General features: G+C 35.2%; 1 protein-coding gene across 1 annotated transcript in view; it reads left to right on the top strand.

The window, feature by feature from the left end:
• Positions 1–18,818, top strand: part of LOC110032765 (probable glutamyl endopeptidase, chloroplastic) — a 49,345-nt gene that overhangs the window by 1,079 nt on the left and 29,448 nt on the right. Inside the window, exons 2-6 of the mRNA XM_020736513.1 lie at positions 210–417; positions 782–892; positions 12,948–12,993; positions 13,073–13,182; positions 13,504–14,004. Of these exons, the coding sequence (XP_020592172.1) occupies positions 210–417; positions 782–892; positions 12,948–12,993; positions 13,073–13,182; positions 13,504–14,004 (976 nt within the window). The remainder of the gene's footprint in view (positions 1–209; positions 418–781; positions 893–12,947; positions 12,994–13,072; positions 13,183–13,503; positions 14,005–18,818) is intronic.

Here is an 18,818-nt window from a genome sequence, read left to right as displayed (position 1 = left end):
GTGCGAGGGGAAGTGGGGGCAAATTTATGAAATTGTACTTAACAAAAAAATATTAAATTTTACTACCTATATAGATAAATCTCAAATTGCCCACCTTGGACATAACCTGGTTCCATCCCTATTGCTATATTGCAAAAAAATATTGTTTAGGTTGATTTTAACCGAAAGAAAAGATATTAACTCATTGCTGGTTGTCTTATTTGGTTCAGATTTGCTATTTGGATACCAACTTCCTCCTAAGGAGATAAGAGACATTGTAGATGCACCTCCCATTCCTGCATTATCGTTTTCCCCCCATAGAGATAAGATACTTTTCCTGAAGCGCAGATCTTTGCCACCCTTGTCAGAGCTTGCAAGACCAGAAGAAAAGCTTGCTGGAATAAGGATTGATGGAAGTGCTAATTCAAGGAGTAGATTGTATGCCATTGGATTTACCAGCCATTTGAGTTAGATTTGTTAAATTGATGTTTAGGGCTTGTTTGGTATCACTTTTGTTTTTATTTAAATAACATGTTTGTTTGGTTCACTTTTTGCATGTTTTTATTTTTTGTTTTAAAATATAAATTATCTTGTTTTTAAAAACACTCAAAACATCAAAATGTTGTGTTGAGTGTTTTAAAAATAACTATAACATGTTATACCATACCAAACATTATTTTATTTAAGTAAATATATTAACAATACAAAATAAAAAAAAATTATAAAAATCAAAAGTGATTCCAAACGGCCTCTTAGTATTTACATGTTTTGATGCAAGATACCTAATAGTATATGCATTTAGGTCTTTCTACACTGGCATAGTGATCCATTCTTTATTGAGTGATGGCACACTTGGCCCGGAGAAGGAGGTGCATGGCTTTCCCGATGGCTCAAAGATCAATTTTGTTAGCTGGTATACTCAAATTTAGGTTCTTAACTATGGGTTTTCATTCTCACAAAATTATTTAGTTCTCTAAATTTTTTTCAGAAAACTAATATCAAGCTTAAGATTTTTATTGCGTATTTGTTGTGGAAAGCACAGAGTTCATTTTTTACTTAAACATTTTGTTTATATATCAGTACCGCCTAAAGCAAATTGCATGTTGTTACCTTATGATACATTGATGTTACTCCCTTTTTTTATGGATGCAAATGTGAATATATATGGGGAAAGTTTCACAAAACTTGGAAGGTTTGAGTGCAACATAATTGTATCGTTTGATCATGACAATATAACCTATTGAAGATAGGATTTTAATGGTTATACTTAGGCGTTTAGAACATGCAGTAAAGAGCAATAGCTGCAACAATGAAGGGGTAGCCTATTAAAAAGGTGTTTTAAAGGTTAAAATCAAGGATTCACACAAAAAATGGCGTCCCATTAGTTAGAGTTAACACCACACACTGTCAACGAAATGAGTGATGATAAAGGATTCATAAAACCTTCAATAAATAGTTGAGTGAAGACAAATGAAGTTGATTCTATGTTGTTTGGACTTTGTAAACAAAGTGTACTTCTCGTCTCTATTAGATAATGAGCTTTGTTATAGCTCATTTTGTGGGTTTATTTGAATCAAAAGATGCTTGATTAATATGATTTATATTTAACTGATGCTGTAATGTCAATAAAAAATGTTTTATTTGTAAAATAAGTTGACAATATTTTCATTTCCGAGGAGTGAACTAGTAAGAGACCATTTAAAGCAGTGAAAGAAGTTGGCATTTGGTTGGATTTGCATTTAAGAATTTCCATAAGTCACTTTCTTCCGTTAGTTAATTTTGCTCTTTATTTAATTTTTTTTAAATATACTGTATCTTTTCAAACGATAAAGATATGTTTCCTAATTGATCATTGCATGAGATCATGGTTTGAAAGACCATCCGAAAGGACCAAAACTAATGTATTTACTTTATAATGGATAAAATTTTTATTTAGAATAAGTGGAAGGAAACAGTTCAAAACATTATTTTTAAGAGCAAATGGTTTTATTTAAAAATTTTAAATGGATTTTTCAAAATTGTTATTCTATAATTATCATTGTATGAGGCTTTCTGCTAATGGAATATACGGGGGATGGTTTGATCTAGGGAGTTTTATCCATATATTATTTAGAGGTTATTTATGTGTTTTAAACTTGAGGCCTTCATGTCACAATGAAGCTAACCTAAGCATTGCCCTACCTCTTATAGTAATAATTTTTATACAATTTAAAGTGCCAAATGTTATTGGGTTTTTAAATAAAATAATTATAGCAAGATATTAATCTGCTTCTAATTTAGAAAATCATCTAATGTATTGACTAAATGTATTCAGTCTCATCATCAAAATTTATTTATGAAATGCATAACTTTAATTAATTATTATGTATTTATTATTTTCTTAAGTAATAATTACACAATAATGTAATTGTAACTTGAAAGACAGTGGTTATCATACTGGTCCAGGGGCATGTGAGTCATATCATGGTGCTGACATACCATTTTTAATCTATTAGGGATTATGGAGAACTTGGTATCGTTGAAAAAATCTATTTCATATCTTAAAATCTTTGAAATAATATTTTCAATATAGTTTTTTATAATTTTAAATTAAAAAGTATAAATAAACTAAAACAAAATTGACTTCAACACTGCAACTATTCCTGACATCAGAAGTAAGTTTTACACTGACGCCAAGTCAACTTTGAAAATATTGAATGAAAATTTCTCAAGAAAAGAAGTTTTTCCTTTTTTTTTTCTCTCTCTTTATATTGTGGGAGTGCAAGACATGCTTGTTTCATGCGGTGATTAGGGTTACTTGTTACGTATTTCTAAGACATTGAAAATTTACTACTTTATAAAAATGATCATGTCATTTTATGTGCTAAAAGAAGTTGGCAAAGACTATGAATGCAAATAACACATTAAGCAGGTTAGTGGAAATTTTAAAGTCTTTTGATAGATTGGTTTATTCCTTTAAGCAGAGGCAATGTGATGCAGAAGCTTGAATTTTGTCCATGCGGGATGGGAAGCTAGATTTCCACCCAAAACATCTCATTATCGGATTTTTCCTGCCTACAGGGGCAAGCCGACCATTGTGCGCCCTTTGATTTGCTTTTTTTTAAATATAATTAGGTTTTTATTTGCCTTAGTATAAATATGCTTTTTAAAACATGTTAGGTTACTTTTGCTTGGATATAAGATAAGTTGGAGATTGTTTTCTTTGCAATTTGGCTCATGCAGTGCTGTATATATCTTCTCTCTCAGGTTTTATGTTCGTGGTTTGATTGTGAATAGGTCATTGAGCCTCCTTGATGTTTGTTCCTATTTTCTTGAAGGGCGCCCATCGTAAACTGGAAAAGTAGTTGCCCTTTTTTCCTTTTTTCATCTCTTACAACCTTTCAAATTTCCTTATTGATCCTTCTACTTCATCTAGGAATCCTAGATTAGTGTCATTTAGATCTAAATGAGGTTCCAATCCAAATTTCTAACCCTAATCTTCGATCTTATCGTCGATATAAATTTTAATTCTTAAATGGCCCACACATCCACCAATTCAAACCCTAACCATTTAATTAAGCACCCCACACTTTTTTTCAGTTTCGGTTAACACTTTCCATTGTCCGCAATACTAAATTGGGGAGGACCCCTTATGCCTCCAAGAAGAAACACAAAAAGGAGTGTTCAAGAGCTTACAATGGAGGATATGTAACAAAAAATCTTTTAATTGCAGCGAAGATTTGTCGAACTTTATAGGATAACTCAAAGAATTATTCATAGCCTTAATGGTAACACGCAAGATTGAGAGGAGAAATTTTTAACCCCTTCCATCAAAAAGAATTTAGTAATGAATTAATGCCTTGGTGATTTGACATTGAATATCAGAAAAGGGATAATGACTGAAGTGAGAATTTGACGGTCACATAGACCCAGATAAGTTCATTGAATGAATATTTGACTACAAGGATGTTCTATAAGATATGAGAGTCAAATTAACATTGATCGAAGTCATGAAATGCACTTTCTTGCGATGGAAAAATCAGAAGTTCCTTAGGCACAAAAGGGAATAATAAATATTACTATATGATCTAAAATGAAGTGGGAGATGCAACACAAATATACTTCCTAATTGTCGATATGATTTGTTCTTAAAATTTCACAATCTGCACCAGTGAGATTTATCTGTGAAGTGTTATACGACTGAATTTGAATAAATCATCTTGAAATATGAGTGAGTGGAGTTAGAGGAGTATATAGTGGTAAGGTCCTTTAGGGTGTTGAAACCATCTATTAGTAAAGTGGTACGATTGTAGCCATATCAGTCTCTACTTGACTTACATATCCTACTTTTGAAGGTTGAGAAGTAACATTATCACCTGAGGATTGCCATACCCTATAGTTGGGGCTTGACCCTAAGCTCAAATAACAAGAGTACATATACTAGAACACCCAAATTAAGCCCAATGTGAGAAATTGACCAAGGGCAGAGAGAAGGTGGGGGGTTCCAACATCCTCACGATCCTTCCATCCAGGAATTGCTTCAAGCTCCATTACTTTGTGCACATGACATTTAATTACATGTACAAGAAGATGATTTCTTTCACTGATTAGGGACTCATGCAAGAAGTGGACAATAACATTGAAGATATAGGAGAAGGTGAGGATTTGAGGAGTATTAAATGCCTATTGATGAGTGAGAGATAATAGTTCTTTAGTGAGTCCTTTCAATTGATCGTAATAGAGAGCAGTAGTGGCTCTACTATAATATCTTTCGTACTTATTGGATTGTGAAGGAAAACATATGCAATTTTATCATTGATGGAACCAATTATGAGAATATAATGTTCATTCACATGATGGACAAAATTGAGCCTCATCATACAATACATATAGTCATATTCTTTATTTTTGTTGAAGAAAGGAATGAGAATATGGTTGATAGGAGAAGCCTAGTTGAGTTTCCTATTGCAGATAAGTTTATAGAGTAAATGTGGTGTGATTTTGTGCCTATGGATGTTTGTTACATCTATTGGGCCACCTTTAGCAGTATGATTTGCACAAGTTATGATGGCTACAAAAACATATATTTTTTATCAAGAATAGAATGCGTTTTATACTTTTATCTTGGAGAGTTTGATGTCATCGACATTTTTACAGTTGGAGACTACGGTGCCACACACTAATTTTTTTTAGGCCTTAAGGAGACACCATTAGGACTATAATTGGTGGTTATAGAAGATAGTGAGTTCGAGGTGTTGATATCAGAGATAGTGAAATCCCCCGTAGAAGGAGTTTCAGTATGTCCTTATTAACAGTATGCCTCATGAGTTGCCACCATTGAGATGGATCCATCACGCTATATAGATTTCATCTCAGGATTAGCTCTTTCAAATCAATTTGCTTACATGATGTGGCCAACCGAGTATGAGGAATTGTAGAAGCACATTGCAGACTGGATGATATGAGTTTTAGTTCATGAAACTACTAGCCTGTATGCAGGTTCAACTCTGATTGTGCTAAAAAGGATGAATGTTTTCACATGTGTATTGATAGTAGTATTGAGAATAGAATTACCATTTAGTATCAAATCTCAATTCCACAATTGGATGATTTGTTGGATTATTTGCATGGGCTAGCATTTTCTTCAAGATCGATTTGAACAGTGGTTATCACTACATTTGGATGTGACCTGGAGATGAGGGAAGATAGCTTTCAAGGCTCGTGATGGATTGTGTGAGTGGACAGTCATGCCCTTTGGCTTGTTCAATATTCCGAGTACTTTCATAGGGTTGATAAACCAAGTATTTTTGGCCTTCATAAAAAAATTTATTATTGTATATTTTGTTATATTTGATGATATATTGGTATACAATTTTTCGGTGTAGGATCACTTGAAATACTTACGAGAGGTTTTTTATGCGCTTCAGACAATACAATTGAATGGAAACTCGATAAAGTGTCACTTTCTGAATATGCACTTGTTTACTGGGGTATATTGTATCAAAAGTTGTCGTTAAGATTGCTTTGGCCAAGATTGAGGCTATTGTAGAACCTCATCCACTTCTTTAGAAGCTATTCCTACATACTTTAAACCCCTGCATGGATTTCTAGTCCTCTCAATCAAATTATTCTCCAAGGACTCAAATTTAGATCTTGTCAAAGTAATATTTAGATGCTTTGCTTTTGTTGCATCAGTTGTTATCAAGGGGAGGTTAATATCAGTTTGGGACATGGAAGAAAGTTCAATTTTGGCCTTCTCAGTAGCTTCATGAATCCTTTTTAGGTGGTGTTTTGACGGATAGGACATGCAGGGAGAGAATTCTAGCGACTGGAAAGACTGTAGGAGGGAGTTCTAGTGGCGGGAAAGGCTGCATGAGGGAGTTTAGGCAGCGGGGCCTATAGGTAGAGGAAGTTTCCAGCGAAAAAATTGAAAAGAGATTGCTGGCTGCAGGGAATAGGAATTTTTCCCGCGGCAAGAGACACTAGGATTTGTTTCATGTCTCTGATACCATGTTGAAGTTTAGGATAATGCAAAATTATTTTATTGATATGAAAATGAGTATAAATAACTCTTATATGAATCCTAAAATAGGTTTAGCTAAAAGGGCAAGGGCTGACCAACCCTTGGTCTTAGCTAGGTTGGCCACCAAAGGGGGAGGGCCTCCCCCTCCTTAGTTATATACTATTATAAATATGCTCTTTTCTTTATTTATGGTTAGTTTTTGCTGAGTTTTCAGTCAGGAAGCCCGTTAACATCCTTAGTTTTTTCCTTTTAGGGTTTTCTCTGAGGACGAGTTCTGCTTTGATTGTATCTCGCTCTGAGGTGGCGTTTATCCCCAACTCTCGAATCCTTCGCAATGTCCCTTTTGTTTCCGCTGTCGCCGTACTTATTGCAGCCCGCCCAAGGACAGCAGTGTTGCTGTCTACTGCAGCCCCTGTCGTTTTTGCTTCCAATCGCCTGGGCCGTGCTGGTTACCTTGCTACAGTCGCCCTAATCTCCCAGCTATAGCCGTGAATCCTCCTCTCATTTGCTGCAACTGGCCGCTCTCTTACTCGTTTCTGCTTCCAACTACTGGGCCATTGTCATTTCCCTTGCTACAACCGTCCCTACTCACCTTAGCTACAACTGCCAACCCCACTTTCTCGCTACCTACTGCAACCACAACCTTTCCTACACCCATTCGGCTTGCCGCCACCAATCCCGATCATTTTACACCATCAACCATCAGTTCTCCTATCCCACCCTTACAAGATATTGGTGTCTTGTTGTATTTTCTTTCTTGTTCCGAGTTTTTTTTGTAACCCCTTTGAATTTCAGTAATAAAATTATCATTCCGTTGTGGTTTTTGGGTTAGCTTTGGTATCAATTAGTATCAGAGGTAGCTTAATCCTAATTCTATTCTCGGGTTTCCGAGCATTCGCCATATCTCGAATCATCTCCACTAAAATTTTTTCTTTCCTACCACCAAATGCCCTTACCAATCCCATAAATCCCAAACCTTAACCATGCCATCATGGAGATACATGCCTTAACTTACTCAAGAAGAGATGCAGCGAGAAATCTGTTATCTTCAACATAGGCTTGTGGAGATGGATGTGACATCCAAAGGTAGATTATCCTCGATTGCAATATGGAGAGTTGAAGGGGAGAAAGGTACGAGGATCTGAATCCCCTTCCTTGGACTTGACTTCATTAATGAGGAAGATAGACCTCAAAACTTTAGAAATTAGTATCAGAGGAAATCGGGAGAAGAGACTACATATGGAGGACATAGAGATTTTGGCATCAAAGTGGATATGCTGGAGTTTGGATGTATGGATCCAAACGACTATTAATTGACTACAATCAGCTGAGTGTTATAACATCCTCCACATCCTCCCTTCCGCTGCTGCCATTGCCAGTCCGCCCAAGGACTGCAACAATGCTGTTTGCCTCAGCCCTCAAACTCTTCTCCTAGCATTTATGTTTCCAGCCGCTAGACCCCGCTGGTTCCCCTCCTACAGCCGCAAACACCACCCCTCTAGTCTTACTCACCTGTTGTAACTGCCGCTCTCCTTTCCCTTTTTGCTTACAGCCACCTGGTCCCTATCGTTTCCCTTGCTACAATCATCCCTACTCCTGCCAGCTAGAACTGCCAACTCCACTTTCCTGCTACCTGCTGCAACCACAACCTTTTCTACACACATCTGTTTTGTCGCCACCAATCCCAATAACCTTACACCACCACCCAACGATGGTCTTATCCTGCCCTAACTGAATATTGGTGTCTTGTTGTGTTTTCTTTCCTGTTTAGTCTTGTTTTATAACCCTTTTGAATTTCAGCAATAAAATTATCCTTTCTTTGTGATTTTTGGGTTAACTCTGATATCACATTCAGTCCATTGATAAGATGCCCACTCTTTGCATCCTATTTATCATAGATTTTCTTAAACAATGGCCTATTCTTTAATTTGATGTTTCGAATGCATTCTTACATGACCTTTATTGGTCATCAATTTCCTAATCTTGTTTGCCTACTCAGAAAGACATTATATGGTCTTGAACAAGCTCCCTGCCAATGATTTGTTGTTGTGGTATAGATATAATAGAAGAACGATCTTTGACGAATCGAAAAATAGAACGAGAAAATTCACACCAGAAAATAGTAACACAACGGAACACACAAATTTACGTGAATTTAGGAACACACAAATTTACGTGGTTCGACAAATTGTCTATGTTCACGGAGTTGCAAAGGATTCTACTACTTGAGCAATATACACCAGTAGATCGTCTCGACTTACAAGAGGGATCTCTCACTTCCTTGCATTCTCTTCTTCTCTCTCTACACTGAGATACACCGAAGAAGATAAACTTACAAGAGAAATAAATCCAATTTCTTTTCTGCCACAAGTCACCAAGAAGAAGCCAATGGAGAATAATTTTCTTATTCTTTCTACTTCTTTCTGCTGCAAGGAACTACTCCTTGCACTTCTCTTCATTTATCCTGAGAAAGCAAACCTGCTAAAGAAGAACACAAAAGAGGCCGTGCAAAATCAAGAGAGCCGTGCGATTTTTTCTTCTCGTTCAAACCACACGCAGCGTAGTGGAACTGCTGCCTGTTCGTGATTTAAAGGTGCGAAGCATCACCTCGCTTCATAGGGCGGGAGTGGGAGCGGGCGCCGATTCGCGAAAACACAAGGAAAGGCGGGAGCTGGAAAAACACCTTTTTTGTGCTTAACCGGCCTGCATCCACAACAAATCTCCCACTTGGAGACCGATACACAGACAACATCTCCTTTCTCAAACTGATCTCCTTCGCTGGTAGCGTCACCCTTTTCTTCAAACATGAATCTTTCACCTCTGCAACTCAAAGCTTCTGTCTTCACACCAAAAGATCAATTGAAGTTGTGTACAACTTCAGTTTCTTAAGAGTAACACCCTTAGTCAACATATCAGCAAGGTCCACATAGCCTTGCACCTCCAACTTATTTCCTGAGTTACTCTTGTCTTTGCTTACAACTCCCACTGCATGGGCAATATTCTGCCTCTGCTGAAAGTTTTTTCAACAAGTCTAGCCTTGTACCTCTTACCGCTATCATACTCAGTTTTCACCATGTACACCCACTTGTTGTGTAATGCCATCTTCTCTGGTGGAAGTTCTGCCAGCTCCCACTTGCTCGAATTTTCATCTTGCAAGATTTCTTTATAGCTCTGTGGTTTTCTACAATATGTTTGTGGAACAATCAGAATGGGTGACCGGGACCCACTTTACCATATTCAACTCTTCTCCATTTGCCAGATATACTTTCTCAAAGTCACCTGCAACATAATTTCGCATCAATTCTCGATGGAATGTTGTATGAAAAGAAGCTTCTGAATCCAATATCCATTTATCAACAAAACTATGAATTGCCAGCAAAAGTGCATCTTGTACTTCTTCAGATACCACATTTGCGCTTTCATTCTCCATTTTCTTGGGATTCTTGCAGTTCCTCTTTATGTGGCCAGCCTTGCCACAATTCCAGCAGGTTGTCTGCTGACCAAACTTTGATTTTGATCTCCCTCTATTTGAGTTCATGTTCTGCGATCTCCCTCTGAAATCAACATTCAATGCCGAACTCGAACCTCAGATCTCGCCAGAATCTTTCATGTGCACCTCCTCAGCCAAAATCAAATCACGAATATCATCATATTTTAGTTTAGATTTACATACAGAACTGCTAATTGCCATACTCATGACTTCTCAATTATTTGACAATGATACCAACAATATCAACACACGTATCTCATCATCAAAATCAATTTCAACAGACGACAATTAATTTGTGATAATATTGAAATCATTCAGGTGTTGAGCAACAGAAATACCTTCTACCATCTTCAAATTGAATAACTTCTTCATCAAGTATACATTGTTATTCGCCAATGGTTTTTCATACATACCTGATAAGGTTACCATGAGATCTACAGTTATAATCTCCTTGACGACGTAAGCAACGGACCTCGATAGGTCAATTGAATAACCCCCAAAACTTGTTGATCTAACAGATTCTATTCAGCCTCATCAATCTTTTCATGTTTTTTCCCCAATAAATCCAATTTATTTCCTGCCAGAAGCCACCAAGAAGAAACCAAAGGAGATCAATCTTCTTATTCTTTCTACTTTCTTCTGCTGCAAGGAACTACTACTTGCACTTCTCTTCCTTTATCTCGAGGAAGCAAATATGCCGAAGAAGAACACAAAAGAGGTCGTGCAAAATCAAAAAGAGAGTCATGCGATTTCTTCTTGTCGTTCGAACCACACGCACCACAGTGGAAATGCTGCCTGTTTGCGACTTAAATGTGTGAAACATTGCTTCGCTTCACAGGGCGGGAGCTGGGGCCGATTCACGAAAACGAAAGGAGAGTTGGGAACGGTCGCAACATTTCGCGACAGAGGAGCGGGAGGCGGGAGGCGGGAGGCGGGAGCGGGGGCTGGCACTGATTCGCGAAAACGAAAGGAGAGTTGGGAACGGTCGCGACATTTCGCGACAGAGGAGCGGGAGATGGGAACGGGAGGCAGGAGGGGGAAAACACCTTTTTTTTCTTTTTTTTTTTTGTGCTTAACCGGGCTCCATCCACAACATTTGCTACTCTATCTGAATTCTTTCTCAGGTTAGGTTTCAAATTCAACAAAGCTGATCCAACACGTCTCATATCTCATCAAGGCAAGGATAATATTATTGATCTTATATATGGATGCTATTCTTATAATTGGGAATAACTCACAAACTATTTTAACAGTTTTATCCAAATTAAATTCCAGATTTTAAATGAAATAAAATTTTCCAGTTTATCATTTCCTGGCAATTGAAGTTTACAGGACAGACAACTATCTGTTCTTTTGCCAGCAAAGGTATCTTTTACAGCTCTTAGACATGACTGAAATGGATGGCTGCGAAGCCGTTTCCACTCCTGTACCGACTAAGAAGCACCATGACTCTATCTTTGAAAGTCTTTTCAGCAACCCGACCCTATGCAGACAATTCACTGGATCCTTATCTTACTATTACTAGGCCAAATATATCATTTTCCATCAACTTTTGGAGTCGACATATGCACAAACCAACCACGTATCATTGTTAGCTATTCAAGATGCTACTTCAATATTTACAAGTAACCAATCAATTCGGACTTCTTATTCAACCAACTAACCTCACTCTACACACTTATTCTGATTTTGACTGGGCTATTGATTGGAGTAATCACAAATCTATCATTGGTTTTTGTTTTTTCTTGGGTGACACTTTTTGCATGAACAGTTAAGAAACAATATACAATAGCCAAATCCTTTACTGAAGCTGTATATCCTGCTCTGGCTGCAGCCACTTCAGATATCTTATGGCTTCGTGGCCTACTTATTGACTTTGATCTAGTTTTACTTCAACCAACTCCTGTCTATTGTGATAATATCTTAGTCATGATGCTTGCGAGCAATTCTGTTTTTTATGCTCGCACAAAGTATATTGAGATTGATTATCACTTAATCAAAAGATCAGATCAACTCCAAATAACTTCATGTTCATCACATTAACACCCAAGATCGGTCAGCTGACATATTTACTAAAGCTATATCCAAATCAAGCTTTAGTCTGCTTTGTTCCAAACTGTAAGTCTATTTAAGACCCATCAGCTTGTCAAGGGATAATAACGCTGAAAGCACCAAATCAGTTTCTGCTTACTTCAAGATACCTGATAGCAGTGTACGAGAATAACAACCCTGTCTCCTGGGTTGTTACAACTGATTGCCGGGTTACAACTGATTGTTGAGATGTGCTCTTTACTGAATATTCACCAACTGCTTTATATACTGTAACCATGTCTTCTTACCTTTATGCTGTGTTTAACTATACTTTCTATTTGCTGCAAATATATCTATTATAAGATTGCCGGTGGGTCTTCTATCTTCTGCTGCTGCATCGTATCTTGTCTTCAAACCTTATCTCAGCTATTTATACCACTTGTTAGGTAGACTTTATGAATCCTGATTCTCACATTGTCCCTGTTAAATGTTCGATTGCGTCATAAACTAATTCTGCACAAACTGACTTCCATAATTTCCGCACAAGATACCTTTTGTATATCCCAAATAATTGTGTAATAATTAGTATAAACCTGGATATTTTGAGATCCAATTGTCCTATGATTCAGCACCAATCAAAATCATAATTCTAAAAACTGCCTTTTTAAGTGATAGCCATGGCAGCCAAAAAATCAGCACTAATTTCTTCATTCGCTAATACTATGATCCAAATTCAGTTTCTTATATACAATATATATTAATTTGTCCACCGCAATGTCAGTAAGACAGCCATTTCCTTTTGTTTTAACTAATTTTATTGGTAATGCAATCATTACATTTATTTTAATGTATTCAGTTTAAATTGGATGTCATAAAAAATCCGAGTATTCTTTTACTCTAGTCCTTTTTTTTCTGCAATTAATCATTAACTTTATTTAAAACTAGGTCAACAGATGGACGTCATTTGGCTTTCAGCATTCGTACAGATGAGGTGACTAGATGATCATTTGATATTATTTTTTTCTTTGTATTATTTTAGAATGCACTCATATGCCCATATGTTGAACTAGGAAGACAACAAATGCAGCAAGTTGAGAGTATGGATTGCAGATGTTGATTCGGGAAAGGCTAAGCCACTTTTTCAGTCAGATGATATATGTTTGAATGCGATATTTGAGAAGTTAGTATTAACTTATGTGCCGTTTGGGATCACTTTTGATTTTGATTTTTTGTTATTTTATTTTATTTTATTTTTATTTATTTATTTTGTTTATGTTTTTACTTTAAATGAAATATGTTTTGTATGTTGTAACATTTTTAATTGTTTTTAAAAAGTGATTTTAAAAATAAGCTAATTTGTTTTCAAAAGCAAAATATAAAACATACAAAAAATGCACTGAACTGATATGCTTTTAAAATAGGAGCAAAAAATTAAATTCAAAAGTGATCCCAAACATGCTCTTACATCATTTACTAACATCTTTATATGATGATTATGTAGCTTTGTTTGGGTTGATGATTCAACATTATTAGTTTGCTCCATTCCTGTTAATCGTGGATCACCACCGAAGAAACCCCTGGTTCCTGCAAGCCCAAAAATTCAATCAAATGAGAAGCAGAAAATTGTTCAAGTTAGAACTTTCCAAGATCTGCTGAAAGATGAACATGACAAAGATTTGTTTGACTACTATGCTGTTACACAGCTGTTATTGGCCTCAGATGGGAAAATGAAACCAATTGGGCCTCCTGCTCTTTATACATCAGTTGATCCATCTCCTGATGGGAAATACTTATTAGTGTCCCATATCCACCGGCCATATTCATTCATGGTTCCCTGCTCACGATTTCCAGAGAAAGTTGATTTATGGACTGCCGATGGGGAGTTTATTAAAGAAATATGCGACTTACCACTTGCTGAACATATTCCGATTGCTTTTAACAGCGTGCGTAGGGGAAAGCGTTCAGTTAACTGGAGACCAGACAAGCCTTCAACAATTTACTGGTAATTTTGCTCGTTCCACTTTTCTTGTTTATATTTTTTGAAAGAGAAATTAAGAGTAATAGAAAATTAATCCGTAGGCGTAGTTATAATTTATGGCTGCTCTCTGCCTCTTACTTCTCTCACTCCTTATTTCCCCCCAGTATACGCTATTGTGCTTGATGTTAGTGGTGGAAACAAGTAGGAATCAATTGAAGCTTATATCGATATAATAAACTGAAATTTTGTTTATGTTTCATTATAAACTGCTGTGACGAATAGTCTTTAGTACGTTGAGAGTTACAAAAGATACTTCTGTTGGTTTGAGCTTTTGATAAAGCCAGGCTGATGGTTTGAAGCTTTAAAATGTCTGGTGTTCTTGGTTTTAAATCATTACAAAAGTGGAGAGAGTCTCTATATTCTAACCACTTGCTTGTACTTGTTAAAACAAATAAGGTTGATCAGACCAGGCTATTTTCTTTGAGGAAAAAATATCCATTATTTTCTTTAAGAAAAAGAACAAATTTTTATATTTGTTTTTCTTTAGTAATGATTCTGTGAAGGAAGCATTTGTCTATTCAATCTTGATTTTATATTAAATTCATCTTCTCTGAAAATTGTAAACATCTCAGCTGTATTAAAATGACCATTAAAATATTTTCTACTGGATAGATGCAAGTGCCAGAATTTAATATTTGATGATGGAATCAGAAATATGGATCACCGCTTACATAGGTGAGCAATTTTTTTAGAGAAGTAGATAAAATCAATGTTAAAGGATTTGGAAGGAGGGGAGGATCTAAGCTAATATGTGTTAGACATCGTAGGTTGAACTCAATAAGAGTGAATGAAAAATGAGTCATAAAGAGAACTCTAATTAGTTAGGATAAGACTAGTTATGATGATGATGAAGTTTCTTATATTTAGATAATTTTCTTTTCATTGCGCTTTTTTAGAGTGGTATTATAGGGGCTCACCTTATTTTGAGGTATGGTGGTTTCTTGTAGTTGATGTCACTCTTGCCACTTTTACATCTTTGCTGAAACACATCGTCATCATTAGGCTTATCCCAAACCTTGAGCACTATCCTCCCCCTTAGGAAACATTTATTGGTGATTCTCGTGGACGAAACAAGTCTTCTCATGCATCGTTGATAATCGTTGAGTATTATATAAGCCATCTTCTCTTGTGTCTATATAAAGTATTTACGTCTAACAATAGTTAATAATATCAAATTTGCTATGGGTGATCACGTTATGATCAAAGACTCCTTTGGGGCCATTACCAAAAGAGGTAAGACCTACATTAGTCTATTGAAAGAGCAAGAAAGAGCAAGAAATGAAGAAGATTGGAGTAATGATTATCAAAGACTCCTTTTGGGGCAATCACCAACATAGCACCATAATGAAGAAGGAATTGCATTATAAATTTCACAATAGTCGTGTCTTTTATATTCTCATAGTTTCACCTATTTTAGATATGATGACATATGACAACAATGTTGATTATGCAATAATCGAGCTCGAGAGTCACTTGTTTGCCATTCTTATAGTTTCACCTATTTTAGAGATGATGACATATGACAACAACTTTGATTATGCAATGATCGAGCTCAAAGAGTCACTTGTTCGCCAATGGATAAGGTTATGGCCAACAAAAAAATGATTGGAGGCTTGTTATTGCAAAATTTTGTTAGAATCCATATGATATAATAGGCGCCTCTTTCTCCCTCATCGCAATATATGGCTTTCAACTATCTTAAATAGGTGGACCTAGGAATGGGGTTATGTGCAGTCTAGGCACAAGTGACAAAAAGAGAAGAAGTAAAAATATTTGGGAACGAGACTCATATATTCTGAAATAATCTATCGACTATATCAATTTAGTCTCGGACTATCACATTTCTCTAATTTAGTCCAAGGATATCACATTTCTTCAATTTAATCCATAAATTATTAAAAAAATGATTCAAAATGGTCCCTCATGTAGAAATTTAACTTGATCTCAACTTAGTCCGGAGAGATGGTTTTGGATTATTTTTATATGGTCGAGTGATTAAATTGGAGAAATGTGATATTCTTGGATTAAGTTGGTTATGTATGAATAATCGGGGGAACCATTTTAGAGTTTTATCCCAAACTAATCCCCAAATATGTGTATTACACACCAAATACTTACTTTTTTGGTTCATGTGAAATTAAAGGAGTGAAACGTAAACCAATTGTCACAAATATGGAGAGAAGATAGGAGGTGTGGAAGCGACCAAGTCAAGTAGCTTTCAGTTGTTAAAAATGATAAATAAAAATAAACTTATGGTTTTTAAATGTGATGCATAAGTGCAAGTTTTTTCTAGACTACAAACTAATGTTTAGAGATAATAAGAATTTTATTTGACTCATCAATTGTTCATTAATTATATAAAATAATATTTTATGTTTATGTTTTATGCTTACATGTTAATAATTTACATGTCATTAAAATTTCATGGTTATTGATGTGATCATAAACATAGTATGTATGCATCATATACAAATGGATAATGCTTAATTAAAATAATGTAAAAAGTATTTTTAATTAATAAATTTATATTTGAATCCTAATCCTAAATTATTGACACGTTGCACTTTCATTATGAGATTGCCTTGTACAATCTTTTAATGTGTGAGTCATTAACAATGAAAATACTTTGTATAATATGATTATTTGATACCTAAACAAGATTATTTTGAATCATAAATAATTTCATTTTTAAATAATTATTCAAATGAAATAAACATGATGATCGTACATAGATTAATCTTAATCCCAAGCAATTAACGACTCATATTTATGAATTGTTCTTTGTTTATTTGATACATAAAGAGTCATCTTGTTTAACTTTTGGAACATAATTGATTAAATAGCCAAAAATGTTAACTTACATGATGGAATAAATTCCTTCTTTCTGAAGTTAGAAAAAATAATTATCTTGAATGTTGATTTGCTTTTGCATAGTAAGAGCACTTAATTTATAATCAAATTATAAAATTATTATTTATTATAGAATCAATGGTACTAAAAAAACTAAGATGTATTTAGAGACGCCAACGGAGTCAACCTAGCTCTTAAGTGGGAACTATGAATGAAGGATCAATCTCTATGTAATGAATAAAAAACAATGGACTATTCATTTTCTTTAGTAATTATATCTATAATTTCAGGAAAGTATGAAACCATTCTAGGGCTCCTTGAAGGCGTGAGGGAATACAGGAAAGAGATAGGAAGTTATAGGAGGGGCAAAGAACGTGGAAGGAATGAATTCCAGCATGAACTACAATTGGACAGCGAACTGGAAGCAGAAAACTGCTGTTTTCTGTTGCCCAACAACAGCTTTCTGCTGTCAAACAGCAGGGGCAACGAGCCAACGGCGAAACGGCGGGGTATGGGTTGTGAGGTGGATTTACTACCTATTCCTGAGCAAGCTACAAGCATACCACTTGCAAACGAAATTATACAACACTCTAAAAAGCATAAAACAGAGAGCACAGTATCCAAAACACAAACACAACTGTTAATAATCCCCAAAATAGAAAATAGCATATTAATAATCTCCTACTAGAATGAAACCCTAATTAGAAGAAATGGGATAAGAAATAAGCTAGAAAAGGAAACATTTCTTGCTGAATTTGCCAACCGGATGAGATTTTCTTTGAAAGATGTGCATTTTGCATTAAAATATCAAAATGTTACAAAAGTTAAAGAATGAGGGAAAAAAGTACCAGGCTTATATAAAAGTGTGATCTATCATCTAAAAGGATAGAAGAAAGTTCATTATCGTACTTACATGTTTCCAAAAAAAACGATCATCTAAAGCCAAGTTGGCACGAAAATGAGCCACTTTGTTGCATTGTCCAGGAATGTGTAAGCACAACACCTGTTTGAAAGCATTGAAGAAGTCAAAATCATTGCAATTCTGTGGCTGATCCCTCTAAGCATTACTAGTGGTAGACTTTTGAAGAGAAGAGATGATATTGGAGTTGTTACTCTCAATGATAATTCGCGTTACTCATTTTGGATTGTCTCAGAATCACAAGATCCTTCAATTCCACAATATTGCAAACTTCTTGCATGCCCCGTAATTCTGTTGCTCCCGCGTCATGGTGCAGTTTAAAATTTTTTTTGACGTAACATTAAAAATAATGAACTAGATGTGGATTTAAGATTTTAATAAATTTTGTCTATTTTATTGTAGCTTGAAGTTCAAGGTTTATAGTTTTTCATGCCATTTTTTATTTACTTTTAGACAAATAGTTAATGGAATTTAGAATTATTGAATTCTAAGTTGTTGCTTCTTCCAAAATTTTTGTGATATAAAATATAAAAGAAAGCATTTGCATTTATTATTTTTTGTCACAATGTTTTTTTATGGCCCAATCAACTAGTTTTGAATTAATTGATTTCTTTGATAACATGATTATCTAAGTTAGTATAAGAGCAGCATTATATAAATAAAAAAGGGATAATATTTTTTTGTTAATAAGATGCATCTCCTCATCCAAACATAGTTTTGAATGGTTTTTATGGTTGGGTAACATGTCTCTTCATCCAAACATCATTATATATGTTTGATTAATTATTTTTTAGAGAAAGATTTTTCTTCAGAAGTTCAAAAACAAACTATCATGAGATAAGAGTTGCTAAGAGAGTGTGAGAGTAATCTTTCTCAATATTGAGACACCTACATGTCCATTATTGAGTAGTACGAGTTAGATGAGGAACTTCTAAGGTGTACAAAAGAAATAGTGTTCATATTATCAACCTAATGAAAAGAAGGCACAATTTTTTGTGAATTACTTTTT

The sequence above is a fragment of the Phalaenopsis equestris genome, unplaced genomic scaffold (assembly GCF_001263595.1).
Source record: "Phalaenopsis equestris unplaced genomic scaffold, ASM126359v1 Scaffold001022, whole genome shotgun sequence".
NCBI classification, from domain to species: Eukaryota; Viridiplantae; Streptophyta; class Magnoliopsida; order Asparagales; family Orchidaceae; genus Phalaenopsis; species Phalaenopsis equestris.
This window is presented reverse-complemented; position numbering and strand designations above follow the sequence as displayed.